The sequence below is a fragment of the Lonchura striata genome, chromosome 2, assembly GCF_050655825.1.
Source record: "Lonchura striata isolate lonStrDom1 chromosome 2, ASM5065582v1, whole genome shotgun sequence".
In the NCBI taxonomy this organism is placed as follows: domain Eukaryota; kingdom Metazoa; phylum Chordata; class Aves; order Passeriformes; family Estrildidae; genus Lonchura; species Lonchura striata.
The window spans coordinates 111906626-111920067 of NC_140704.1; the positions used below are offsets into that span (position 1 = coordinate 111906626).

Consider the following 13442-nt stretch of genomic DNA (forward strand, 5'->3'; position numbering starts at 1 on the left):
GCTGGCCAAGCTCCAGTAGGTTTAGTTTTACTCTCCTTCTCTATTTATTGTGGAATCTGTCTGTCCACAAGCTGCACATTGAGTTCTGTGCTAGAGAAGGAGAACTAAAAGGGACAAAATGGCCATTCATTTGGGGGATTCATTCAGGCTTTTCAGAAAGGATTTACAAGAAGCTGTGCACTTAAATGACTGCTGAGCTTCCTTAGCCCTGCTCTATTACCTCCCTCACAAGCCAATTTGGATTGAGTGCTTTTTCTTTGCCCTCTCCCCCACCTCAGTAGGCTTCAATTACTACTGGAAAAGCAAAATTAAGAACAAGGTAGCACAGGAACCACCTGGAGGTTTTTCATCTTTAGAAACAGTTTAATTTGAACATGGCATGGACAGACCCTTTGCTTGGAGGGAAAAAACCAACCAAACAACAAAACAAAACAAAAATATTTTTTTTTTCTCCTGCCACAAATTGCTGCAGTGTCAGTTGCAAAAATCTGCATCAGTGGCACAACCTGGCAGAATCTGATGAGCTGGACAGAAGGTGCAAGAAAGCTGCCCTGGACACTCATGGGAGCACAGGAACGTTAGAGGAACAGCCCCAGGTCAACTGGAAATAGAGAAGTAAGGTCTCTAGTGGAGGGGGCAGTGTCATGCAGCAGCAGCAGCACAGAGCAAGATGCAGTCAGCTCTGAATGTGCCGGGAGGGAAAACCATCCCATCATACTGGTGGTCTGTGTGCTGGGGCTGTGTAGCCTTAGCCAGGGGGACCAAAGAGATTTATCTAACTTTGCTAGGTGAGACACTGAAATTCAGTTAAACATCACAGATTTTATCAGCCACAGAAATTGCAGTACGCAGGAAACATCCAGCCATGCTTTCCTGACCAGTCTATGTTGCTGTCACTTACAGTCCTTCTGCTGTTTCTAAGCTCTTCAGCTTGAAATGCTCAGCTTCTTCCCTCACCACCACTTCAGGTTCCTACAGAAATGGAGCTCAGTCAAAGAATTGTGGAATTCAAGACTAGATAGTAACATAACATGTTCTGTTTAACTTTGTGTATTGTAGACCTTTTCACTTTAGCTCAAGACACATTTAATGAGTTCAGTAACCTGGATTTGGTTAAATATATTTTGAAAAAGCATCCTTGCTTAGATTTGAAAACTCATGGGAGAGAAAATCCACCCATTCCCTTGGTAGCTTATTCCCAAGACTAATAATTTTCATGACCAAAAACGGTCTTTGTCTCTAAACTGAGTTTGTATGAATTCATTTGCCATATGCTGCTTCTTATTATGCTGTTATCTGCCAGATTAAAAAGCCTCTTATATTGCTACTGTCTCCCCATGAGGATACTTACATAATGTGAGCAATTCAACTCTTCATCATCCTTTTGATAAGCTTAGCAGACTGAGCTCTCAGTCTCTCCCTCTAAAGAAAGTTCAGTAACTTTATTTTTTTCAGGTCTTGTTTGTGCCTTCACCACTTTTTCAGCATTCTTTTTAAAATGCATATTTAATATTGGTCTCCCAGAAGACGTATTCTGAAGTAAAGGCATTTCTTTTAGCACACCTGGGAATTGAATTAGTCATTCTTGCCACAGTATTGCATTGAGGAAGCATTCTTTCTTGTTCTTCTACAGTAACTCCTGAAACCTTCTGGGGATATAGCATTCATTCTATAGGTAAGTTTTGTTTCACTCTGAGGTATGCAATTTTGCAGACATTCTGTCTGACAGGCATCACAATATAGGACAGTCCAGTCTGCTGTGTTTGGCCATCCTTTTCTCAATCTACTGATTTAAGCCATTTTCAAACTATACTGGCAGTGATTCTATATTTACTTCCAGACTTACCTGCTGAAGAAAGCCCTAAACCACAAGAGGCCTCACAGTCATCCCTTCAGATCCCCCAACAGCTGCCATATTAGTATATTAGTACTTTCAGAGATCTCTCAGCCAGGTCTGAACCCATTTGCTGTTCTGTGGCTAATGAACAGTGATAACGCTCTAAGCAGATATAACTCAGTATAGCAGCAAAGAAACACTGAAACACATTGCTCTGTTCAGCTCCTCTGTCAACCATTATGGGATTTTAAAAATTAAATTGTGTTTTTCATTTTTCTTTTTTTTGGGCAAGGCTGAGCCTCAGTGGTGTATATTTGACATGTGGCCAAATGCTAGGAATTTGCTCTTTGTCCAAAGATTTTTTTTTTTTTTTCCTCTGTATACACTATAATGAAAACATGTATAATACATACACAGCTTCACAGTCATAGGATTTATATATCTTACAGAAATGTATGCCATGAATGGGCTTATGCAGCACATTCCAAGAAAGACAATTATGCTTCAGATCATTCAAGTTATCTTTGTAGATTACTTCAGTAACTGTTGTCTTAATACGATGTATTTTACAGGGGTTATCTTCCCTCTCAACACTAATACCTTCTAGAAGCTAAAACCTTGGGGCCCAGATGTGAAGATGTTGGTCTTTTTCCCATGCAGTAGTGCATCTTTCATTGAACTAACCAAAAAAGGAGGATCTGACTATGAATATTTAGTTCTTTTGTCCATAAACTTCTAAAGAAAACCTGACAGCATGTTTATCTCAAAATCCTTTATAGAATGATAACTATTTCTGACAGATTTTTGTGTTTACAGCTTGGAAAAACCCCAATACATCAAGCTAGTGATACAGGTGCTGCATTTTTACTGGACTAGGAGAAAGGTTTCAAACTTGGAAATGGCAATTGGAGCTATTCAATCCCTTAACTAAAAATAATACAAAAATACATTTATTGTGGAAGACTTTGGGGATAAAAGTATTTTTTTTACTTATTTGCAGATTTAATATAGAATAACTAGTCTGAGACCATTCTTCATGGCTTACCTCTTTAAACTCATCAGTCACCTCTTTTCCTGCATTCATGTTTTAGATAGATAGCCTTGCTATAAGCTGCTGTTTAAAGTGGATTTCGTGAGTTTTATGGAGTAAACTATTTTTGTGCAGGTAGGTATTGTACTGATTTAGTGTCTATGAAGGAGACAAGGGTGTTGGGGACTCCAAAGCAGGGGGTTGGAATTTAGAAGATCTTAGAAGATCTTCAAGGCCCTCTTCCAATGAAAACTATTCTGTGATTCTAGGACACTTCTCCAGGTCAAAATAGTCTGAACCTTGTTAAAAATAGATGTAACTTTCTAAGAATGCATGCAGAGAAAGGGAGATTTTTGAGGGATTTACGGTTTAACATGGCCCCTTTTGTGAAAGCTTAACATATCCAATTCCCATCTGATTTTCAGTGTCACCCTGCACACTTGACTGACACGAGCACATTTGTCTCACTTGCAGCACGGCAGAACCAACACAGCAGTGAAAGGGATTCTTTTCAGCTACACGCCTCACCAGCACTGTGATCCCCGGTGCTCCCACTGTGGCTTGGCTGGTTCTTGGGCTGTGGGAGGGGATGGAAAACCACCCAGCCTGGGTCTCCGTGTTGCAGAGTGAAATTTGCAGAATGGTCTCTTCAAATATTAGTTTTGACTTCCAAACCAAACCTATTTAGTACAAAAGGCACAGGAGGGCACTTCTACGCAGCATCACAATGCAATTTTTGTTGTGCAATGTCAGAAATTTGTAACTCATTCTTAAAAGGTCACCCTGATTCCATGTGCATTGCCTCAAAGAGTTTTTCTCTCTATACCTGAGTAATTGTAGATTCTTCCAAGTATCCAAAATCATGAAGAGGTATAAAATGCATATACAGACCCTGTAGTCTGTAGGCAAAAAAGCTATCCTTCCCTTCCCTTCCCTTCCCTTCCCTTCCCTTCCCTTCCCTTCCCTTCCCTTCCCTTCCCTTCCCTTCCCTTCCCTTCCCTTCCCTTCCCTTCCCTTCCCTTCCCTTCCCTTTCAGTCTTGGAGGGGAAAATGATCACGTGAATTACAGGCAAGTGTAATTTATTGGGAAAAATGGAGATTTTTAAGCCACACAGAGAAAACAATGTGAATGTAAAACAGTAGGGATCATAGTGTAGCCCAAGCAACTGGAAAAATGTGTGAGAGATTTCTATCATGATCCTGAGCAAGATATTTTTAGACAGTAGTCTGCCCTGATTAAGTAATGAATAAATAAAAGACAAATCTTTCCCCACTGTTTCTTTGTGTGCAGAAGATACTGAAAGTCCTAGACTATTTCAGAAGTTTGGGCACACCATTGATTCACTTGGGTTTTGTTATGAGGCCAAAAAGGGAAAAGGGAAAAAAAAAAAAGCCTGTGAAACCCTATAACTGTCCAGTTTCAGTGGTTTTGTTACTGTGCCAAAATAAGGGGCCAAGGCATAATAGCACTAGAAAAGCTCACTTGCTGTAGATTTTACATAACAAGTTCTCAGCTTCTCTCATTCAGCCTGTGCCTGTTTCTGCAACCAAGGCAGCACAGAGAGCAGATTTTAGCTGTAAATGTGTCAGTGGGTACAGCTTGTTTTCCTTTGGCAAATTAAAGAAATGCCTTGGTGCTTGGGGGCCAAGGGTGGCACAGAAAGTAAAATTGAAAATTCTAGAAAGAATCTCAGAAAATGTACCAAAGTATTCTTTCTTTTTCTCCCTGTCTTGCTCAGAAAGGTATGGGTTTGGCAAAGAAGCTTCTGCTGCTTCCAATTATGTTTAGGGGTATGTTTTTATACTAAAAGTCTGTTAAGCATGGCTTCCTAATAACTGGGTTCTTCAGCAACACTTAAGGGTATCCCTTAGGGCCATCCTGCTTTTCAGAGGTGGCATTTGCAACTCCCAGCGATGTGCCTGGCAGCAGCAATGACTCAGTCCACCTAAAAAGTTTTGCCACCTAACTTGCAGGTTGAGTAGCTTAAGCTGAAACTTTTAATCTTAGCATCACTTTTAAATAAAGCAAGGCAGCAAATAAATTGAAGGTCAGATTCTGCTTGGTAAGAGTGCTTCCATTAGGGGAGTTTCTGTAGTCGGGGCAGTGCATTGTCTTGGACCCACTGTAGAGTCCACTAGGCTGGAGACAGACAATAAGATACAAACAGGACCCTTGTTGGCAGCAAGTCTGAGACAGAGAAAAATTTTATCTAACTTTGGTTTGGTGTTTGTGTTTTCTCTGCTCTTCAGGAGGACCTGCAGGGATCATGAGGATTTCGAGAAACATCATCCCATCATCCTCCCTTGGAGCTGAGCTTTTGCTCTGCTGCAGCCTCTGAATACTTTGATCAGAGATACAATAGCAAAGCTGCAATTTATTATTGTTCATTGTCACCTCCAGCCACAATTAACATTTCCCCTTCTCATTAGAGCTTTTTCCTCTGTCCCTCTTTTGTTTCACTTTTTTTTTTCTTTTTTTTTTTTTCTTTTTTAAGAGAATAGCAGAAGTCATAGCAAAGGTGACAGCTTGTGTCTGTGGCTTGGAGTGCACTTTGGGGGTAACACCATAACTTCCTTGAAAGCAGACAGATACTTTAAACCCTGCCTCCTTCCCCACCCCATCAAATGTCCCACCAGGAAATCTCCTCCCAGAACCCACATCTGTACCCATGACCAGAAGCAGGTGCAGCTGGCAAACTGCAAACCCATAGACCTGGCAGTATCCTGCCCCAAGCAAGCTAGCTAAAGAAGCAAAAAGAAAGGCTGTGCAAGGGGCAAACTTGCAGTCCCTGCAAAATAGTTTAGGTTTGCTTGGAATAATGTTGTGTTTCTGCAACATGCTAACAGATTGTTTATGTGCATGTATTTTCATGCACATTTAAGGTGTTTAAAGTCAAATGCAGGACTTGAAGTCTGTAGCTCCCACTACCATTGTTGCAAAACCTTTATCTGGGTGTTATAAGTGTGACATACAAATAGTGTGTACACATGCATTTATAAAACATGTACATGCATTTATATTGCATTTATGAAAGCTTGTAAGGAGGGAACTATGTAGTTGAACTCAGCTTTCTGAACACATTGAGAACCACAATTTTTTCCTCAGATGAACTAGAACTTATTATCAACTTGAAAATCTCTGTGTGTCTGCTTTTGTCAAAAATGAGATGTTTTAATATGCAGGTCCTACTCTGCAGACATCCAATTTTTACATCCCTGAGAAAATTAATCCTTTAGCATTTAATATCCTACTGACCTGTGTTTACAATCCACTGAGTATTGATTTACTTCTCTGTATGCTAAAATGCCCTGAAAAACCTACTTTGCTCCTATAGCTTATATCTCAGAATGTTCTTTCTTGAATGCAAATTATACAGGCCACTCAAAATTTACAAATATTGGGAAATGAGCAGTACTGTGAGCTTTTGTGGAAAACATGTTTTCTGCAAGGAATTTGAGAGAAAAAAACCTGAACCCTGAGATAGAAGGAATTTCTACATGACAAAGTCAAGACAGATATGTGTGCACAGATGGTTGCTGACAGTACCATACTCTCAGGCAGGCTTATTAGTGCAGCCTCAGTGCCATGATAACATAGATGTGCTGGATTGGAGGTGGCTTACACTTGTCAGCTGAGAGCAACTCGGCAATTGGTCTCACCCATTTTATTGCTGATGTAATTAGAGATTACAGAAAATTCTGTGTTTTTTACAGAAATTCTGTGCGAGGAGACCAAGGAAAGGAAGCGACAATTACACATGTTAAAAAAGTTATGGTCACGGCCTTGAGATTTTCCCTTTCCTTTTGTAAGGATGCTTTCCCCTCTCTCATGGTTGTTTATCACATCATTTTTTGAAGATAAAAGGAAGAAAGCAACATAGTGTGCCTCAGTGCCATCCCCATGTTATTTGTGACCTCTACAGAGTCACAGAAACAGTGGCTATGCTAGTATGAGTTAAATCCTGAGATGTTCTAGCATGCCAGGTAAGCTGGAGCCTGTCACAAGGGGTGGCAGGATTTCAGAAAGGGATGGAGAAACACGGGTCATATACTGCATACTGGGTCATGCAGCTCTGGTGTTTAGGACAAGGCAGGAATTTGCATACCTGGATGGGATCCACTGCTTCTGCAGAATCCTCTAGCTGAGCATCACTTCATTTACAGCTACTGCAGTAAAAGAAATACTACAGTACTTATTTACACCAAAATAAAACACTTTCTCTTTCATCTGGGCTCTGAATAAATAGAGACGGCAAGATTTTCACCCGGTCTGCTCTCCCAAAGGAACCAGAGGGATACTTTCCCCTGGTCAGACATCCTGGCACTGGTTTTAAGCCTGGATAGGCTTGACAGATGCACAGTGTTTTGAGACAGAGATTGCATTCTTAAGGCTGCCAACTGCCCAGAGCAGAGATGAATGATGTGTTTCTCAGCTGGGGCAAAGCTGGGAAGTCCCCAGCTCCGTCCAAGCCGTTGGAAGTAATGCATACAGAAAGGCAATGAACATCCATGAGTTAAATTCCTTACTAATACTTAATTTCTAACCACTGCTCTTTAGCCACACAGTTTAATGATTTTAGGAGAAGACACATGGTATAATTTCCTTCCATTTATAGGGCTACTTTACCAGCGGGGATACCAATGTAGAGAGCATTTCATGTTTGTCCAGCAAGTGCATGAAATTACAGAACCTGGATGAAGATCCCAGACCTCTCCATCACTCCAGCCACAAGCAGAGCTACATCCAACATTGAAGAGACGTGTGGAACTCACTTCAATTAGCTGTATTGTCAAAAGCACAAATGTTCTCCCCTAAAACAAGTATGAATGATATGATAACCAAAAAATCTATGACATTCTCATTAAGCTAATTAATGACTGCTTCTTGAATCTACCCACTTCTGCACATTTCCAAAGGAAAAGCATTCTCAGGTATCTGGGGATATAAACAGATGTCCTTTGCTAAATCAGAGAGTTCCACCTCCCAGTAGTGTATGTTCTTGCCCTGCCCTGTGAACTGTACATTAATTGGTTGATACAGGACAGGTGCATCCATATTTTTAATGAAATATAGTGATTTATGGTCAGATTTCAGACTTTATGTTCCAAGACCAAATTAATATACTTTTGAAGGCATCACAGGAGTTATAAAGTTGATAAATTGGTATTAGCAATACAGTAGAAAAGACTTTTCTGATGCATTGTTAGCCTTAAGGCACATACAACAAAGATGTTTATACGTAACCTACATATACAATACAAAGCTCTAGAAAAATATTTTCCTCTCAGACTTACACAGAGTGTCATATTGCAATTTCCAGTTAAATTTAAACTACATTTAAAATTAAAGCAGTGATCTCCAATGGCACATCACCAAGATAGCACAGCCTGAGGCAGGAGTAGCTCCAATAAATTTGGCCTTTCGGGGGAATTCCACCAGAGGACATTTCCAGGAGTATGTGCTGTGTTTGATTGCACTGTGGTTGCACAGCTCTGACTTCCAGCAAGCAACAGTTTAGCAGCAGTTTTAGAATAGATGGGCACAATGGCTATGTTTGAGCTTTGCAAGTCAAATTCTGCCTGGAAAAAAGAAGCTGCCTTATATTGATGTATGCCTATGCATACATCATGCCTATGAAGTTTAATTCTTTTAAATTTGTTTATTCTTTAAAAATTATGGTTTTATTAATACTGATTCATATTTAGAAGAAAGGCAGGTGTAGAACATTAGGTTCCAAAAACCAAATTTTAATTTCAGGAGGGATGCGTGACTGTCTGGTGTTTGGAACAGACACATGAGTCAAAGGAGCACTCTCCTGCCATGCCAGCCCCCAACAGACTCCCTGTAATGCCTTTACAGCACATTTTACTTGCTCTGACAACTGACCTGCATTAGAGAAGTGCTTAGAGATCTTCAAATGAAGCAATGTTCATAACTAAAAAGCATTTACTGTAATGAAGCCCCTTAAAAGAGGCTCTGCATGCCACAGCTGATCTCTAGTGTAGATGTAATCGCACTGAATGTTGTGGAGTGTATTTTCATTCCTCTTCTGCATACATTATATATAATTTTCTGAGTAAAACAAACATCTGTGCACAGTTGTGGAGATGAGATTTTATGCTAGTTATGGTGGATGACCTTCAGCTTTTGTTTTGCCCAGGATTCTTACAAATATAAACAAAGTTACAATCCAACCTCCCACTTTGACCTTTTAAATTTTACTTTTAAAAATAGAGGTTATCATTTATGCTGCAAATTATGCCTTTATCTCTTATAATCCCATAAGTCAGATATCACAGTCCCACTTCAATTATGCTAAACTCTTATGTTAATTTTAAATCATGTAACTTAATTCCTGGCAAAGCAGGCTGGTGATTTTCAAAATGTGGTTAATGAAGCAAAGTACAATCTAGATTCTGCTACTGAGATCATCTGAATCCCTTAGGTCACTGAACATGACTATGGAGAGGCTCTTCTTTACAAAAGTCTGGGTTAGATTTTCAAAAAATGAATTTTTAAGTGCAGTTAGGGGCTATGAAATTTGAAGTTGAATGTACAAAGAAGTTGAATTACTTTCACTAGAGCCATAGAACAACAGTGCAGCTAAAACAATTACACTTCTGTGCTCATACATGCTTTAAAAGCCTTGACTAGTGTCCTCCCCTGTTAAATCATAAATGCAAACCATACCAGATTTTCAAGATGACAGTCTGGGGACCTGATGTCCATGTCCACGGATGTATGCAAATCAATGTCATTTTCCCTATCATTTGCAGAAACCAAACATTTGCTAATAATTTCTTTCAACTCCCTCCTTGACTCAAATAATAGCTTTATCTAAGACCTGCTAGTAGATGAAATCTTATGAGACTGTGTAGCTTTTTCAATGCAATTAAAGCTGCCCCCCAAACCTCTGTCATTCTCTGATCAGATAGGCAGAAAGTTTGCTACTAAAATGAACTCAGTGTGAAGCTTAAGTTCTTCAGAGACTTTGTAATTTACTAATATTAATTTATTTCTCTGAATTAAAGTATTCATACCAAACTAATTTATAAATTTGCCTCCATTCTTTATTAGCATGTTGCACTTTTTTCCTCATGTGCTTTTTTGAAAATACTAGTACCACTAGTGTGCCATTTTTTCTGTCTATAAATTATCAGTTAATTAACACACATCCACAACAGACAAGACAATGCAAATATATTGATGCCCAAAGGTTGGTGGATATTTATTTTTTATTTAAATTTACTATATTCAGTTATGTTCCTATAAGGCAAGAGATACTCACTCAGGATTTGAGGTTGAATCCAATACTTACAAGAGCAGAGAATCTAGAGGTCAAACCAAGGTCAAACCCAAGGTAGTTTTCACATTACTTAGAAGGTTGCACAGTACAAAATCAAAACTTTCAGGAGGTCTTCTTTAATAGTCCTGAGTTGCAAGATGTGCTGTGGAGCCAACAGGAAAACCAGAAGGGATTTCTGACAGGGAAGGTGGGAGTCGAGCACCATCCTGTGTTAAAAGGGGGAGATTTTGTTCACCTGAGGAGAAGCATGCATGAGGGAGGTTCAATTGCCAGATATCCCCTCCCAAACACTTCTGGGTGTTAACACCTGTAGGTCCACCCATGCACAGCAACAGCTCACACAAGTAGCAATGTGTGTGTTTACCTGTCCAAGGCATCCTTGCAACCTCTCGCTGGTGCTCAGCAAATGCATCTCCCCACACTTCATGATGATGGATGGCTTTTTGCTTCTCCTCTTTGCTCCATGGCCCCAGGAACAGAATGGTTTAAGCTATGGGCGCTGCTAGCCTCAGACAGCACAACCCCGTGCTTGGGCTGCCCAGTGTACTTTTGCCTTTTCCCCTTGGAGTGGCTTATCCTGCCACCAGGAGAGATGCGCAGAGCCTGTTTGATTACTCTCTGGCACCATGGAGACTGGAGGTGGCTTTTTTTCCTCTTCTGAGGCAGTTTCCTCACCCTACATCAAGGCACTGGAGAAAGATACACCAAACCATTTCAGAAAGAAAGGCATAGGGGACACCTTTATTGTGGAAGGACATTGAGATTTTTCCCTATCCATTTTAGAGACTTGGTCTACTGATGGACTTGGTAGTGTTAGGTTAATTGTTGGACTCGATGATCTTAGAGACTTTTTCAATAGTTCCATGATCCTATGATTTTGCAGAGATTTCTCCTCCTCCTGGGATACCCTAGCCCACCCACTGGGCAAGACAGGCTGCAGGAAGAACTGCATGTTTTGGTCAGGCAGCACTTGTTGGAGGAGAGGGAAGGGAAGGGTAGAAAGAATCTTCTCCTTTTCAAACCAGGCATGTGGGATTCTGGACACATCTTCCTCTAGGACAAATCACCAATACACATTACACCACATAAAACTGCACCATGCACCCCATTCCTTGGGCTTGGGGACTGCTGACAAGGCAGGCAGGACAGCAAAACACAAGTGACTTCAGGAAGCTGTGGGGGCAGAATGAGTTTATAGGTTTGGGAGGCAATAGGCACACACACCTTCTCTGTAACAGATTGCTGGGAGCTGGGCAGATAACCAGACCCCGCAGACCCAGAATAGTGACAGCAGTTGCATTGAAATAGCTTCTCAGTACAGACCTTAGAATATCCCAGAGCTGCCAGGATGAAACTTAGTCCATTTTACCAAAAATAAAGACTACCATGAATACTGAGACCACAGTATGGAGGTATCATATGCATCCATTGTGCATCAAAATTTTAATTTTGTTGAATGCAGCAGCTCTCTGAAAGGAGGGTCATACTTGTCAATTCCAGTGCCTCAATCAAACTGAGGCAGTGGACTGGTCCTTCACAGGCTTACCCAAATCTACTCTGCTCATCAGCTGAGCTGCTGTGTCATTTTTAGTTTGATACATTTGCATTCAAGAGTGTCCTTCAATAAAAAGATCAGGTCTAAAATTGGCTAATAGTAATCAAAACAGTCTAATAGTAATCAAAAAAACAAACCTTGCAACTGAGAACACTGTAAACATTTAAAAAAATTAGCCTATGATCATTTATTAATAAGTGACAGAAAGTAAAAATACATTCAAAATTTTTTCAAAATCCATTTCTAAAGAAAACACACCAAAAAAGAATCATGCCACTCCAATTTTTTTTTCTTAAACCATTAAAAGAACATTAGGTAAGCTAATGCAACAGCTGTCTGAGCTACTGCTTCCATAATATAATCCATAATGGTAAAAACAGCTTTTCCAGGCATTTTAGTGCAATCTATGCTGTTTGCAGGTCTTTTTTCTTTGCATTCTCCATAATTTAGTATCAATTGATACCACTCTAGCTTATAAAATCCCCACTAATTCAAGACAACTCTACTTAGCAGTAACTTTGTTTCCTTTCAGGGCTAATATCAAAGTAGTTGTTTTGAATCCCAACATGATAAGTATCTAGTAGAAGCCTGAAGCTATTCTAGTGCTATACAAGTGGTGATGTATAATTGAACATTAAGTAATCCAAGTAATAGAAGTCATAGGTCAGCTGTCTCTCCTCCTTAGACAATTCCTTTAAATATTGCCTCACTACTTCTGTACTTGTTCGCTCATCAGAGGAATGTCTGTCTTTGAATTTAGGGAACTTCAGATTGGCTGGAGCACCTACCAGCTGCAGAAAGTAATTGGCATCTTCTTCCAGGGTTTCAAATTTTCCTATAAAATCATAGTTGATGAGGCAGGGATAGCAGAGCTTACTGACTTGCTCCCAGTGAATGTCCATTCCTACTGGCCGGTGGGAATCCAACAAATACTGGATAAACTCCTTGAACTTAACTCCCGATCCTGTTTTCAGTGCTTCTTCATCTGCATTATGTCTATACTTTTTTATTATTGCCTTCCCAAATACGGGATGGTAATAGCTGTTTGGATGTTCAAACTTATCCCTGAAGGCAGATACCAATCTTTCCATAGGATCACGTACAAATATAAACTTGGTGTACATGTTCAAGCGTGTGTAGATCCCTTTTAGGTCATAACTGTCCAATTTCCTTAGATGCTTTCCATAGTGCACATCATCATGGGAGATGTTGTTTGCTGAAACAGCGAGTCCACTGAGCACCATGAGGACCCTTTTCCAGTTGGAGCAGCCTGCTTTTGGCACTTCACAGTACAAAACCTTGTGCCTGTCCTCTACGTAAATTCTTGACACCAGGTGCACCAGATGGGTTTGCAGCTTCCTTCTGCTATTGTGTTTCCTACAGAAGCCCTGCAGGAAGGCCCTGCGCTTTTCCTGGGTGCTGTCTATGTCCTGCCACTCACCACCCTTGACAAATGTCTTGTTTAATGGGTGCAGAGCAGGAGGTAAATACACCCCTCTGAACCAGCTGAGAGGGGACTCACTCATCTTCTGCTCAGGCAGCCAGCTCCTCGAGGAGGCAGCCACCACACCAAAAGGGTCAGCCCTGCCCTGCCAGTGCCTGCTGCTTGAGACAGCCATCTCAGGGTTACTGAGGCCCACAGGAACAATTCTTCTCCATGCTGCTTTCCTTGGCATCCCCAGAGGCTGGAGTGTGAAATCCTGCAAACATGGA

General features: G+C 40.6%; 1 protein-coding gene and 1 long non-coding RNA gene across 12 annotated transcripts in view; one reads left to right on the forward strand and one right to left on the reverse strand.

Moving 5' to 3' along the window:
* The window catches only part of LOC144246462 (uncharacterized), an 89098-nt gene that overhangs the window by 4023 nt on the left and 71633 nt on the right, over window positions 1-13442 (forward strand). The gene's annotated exons all lie outside the window — the stretch shown is intronic.
* The window catches only part of CHST9 (carbohydrate sulfotransferase 9), an 87119-nt gene continuing 85025 nt past the window's right edge, over window positions 11349-13442 (reverse strand). For all 9 annotated transcript variants that reach the window (XM_085572036.1, XM_085572034.1, XM_085572039.1 and 6 more), the window contains one exon: window positions 11349-13429. In XM_085572036.1, the coding sequence (XP_085428162.1) occupies window positions 12335-13429 (1095 nt within the window). In that variant the 3' untranslated portion in view covers window positions 11349-12334. The remainder of the gene's footprint in view (window positions 13430-13442) is intronic.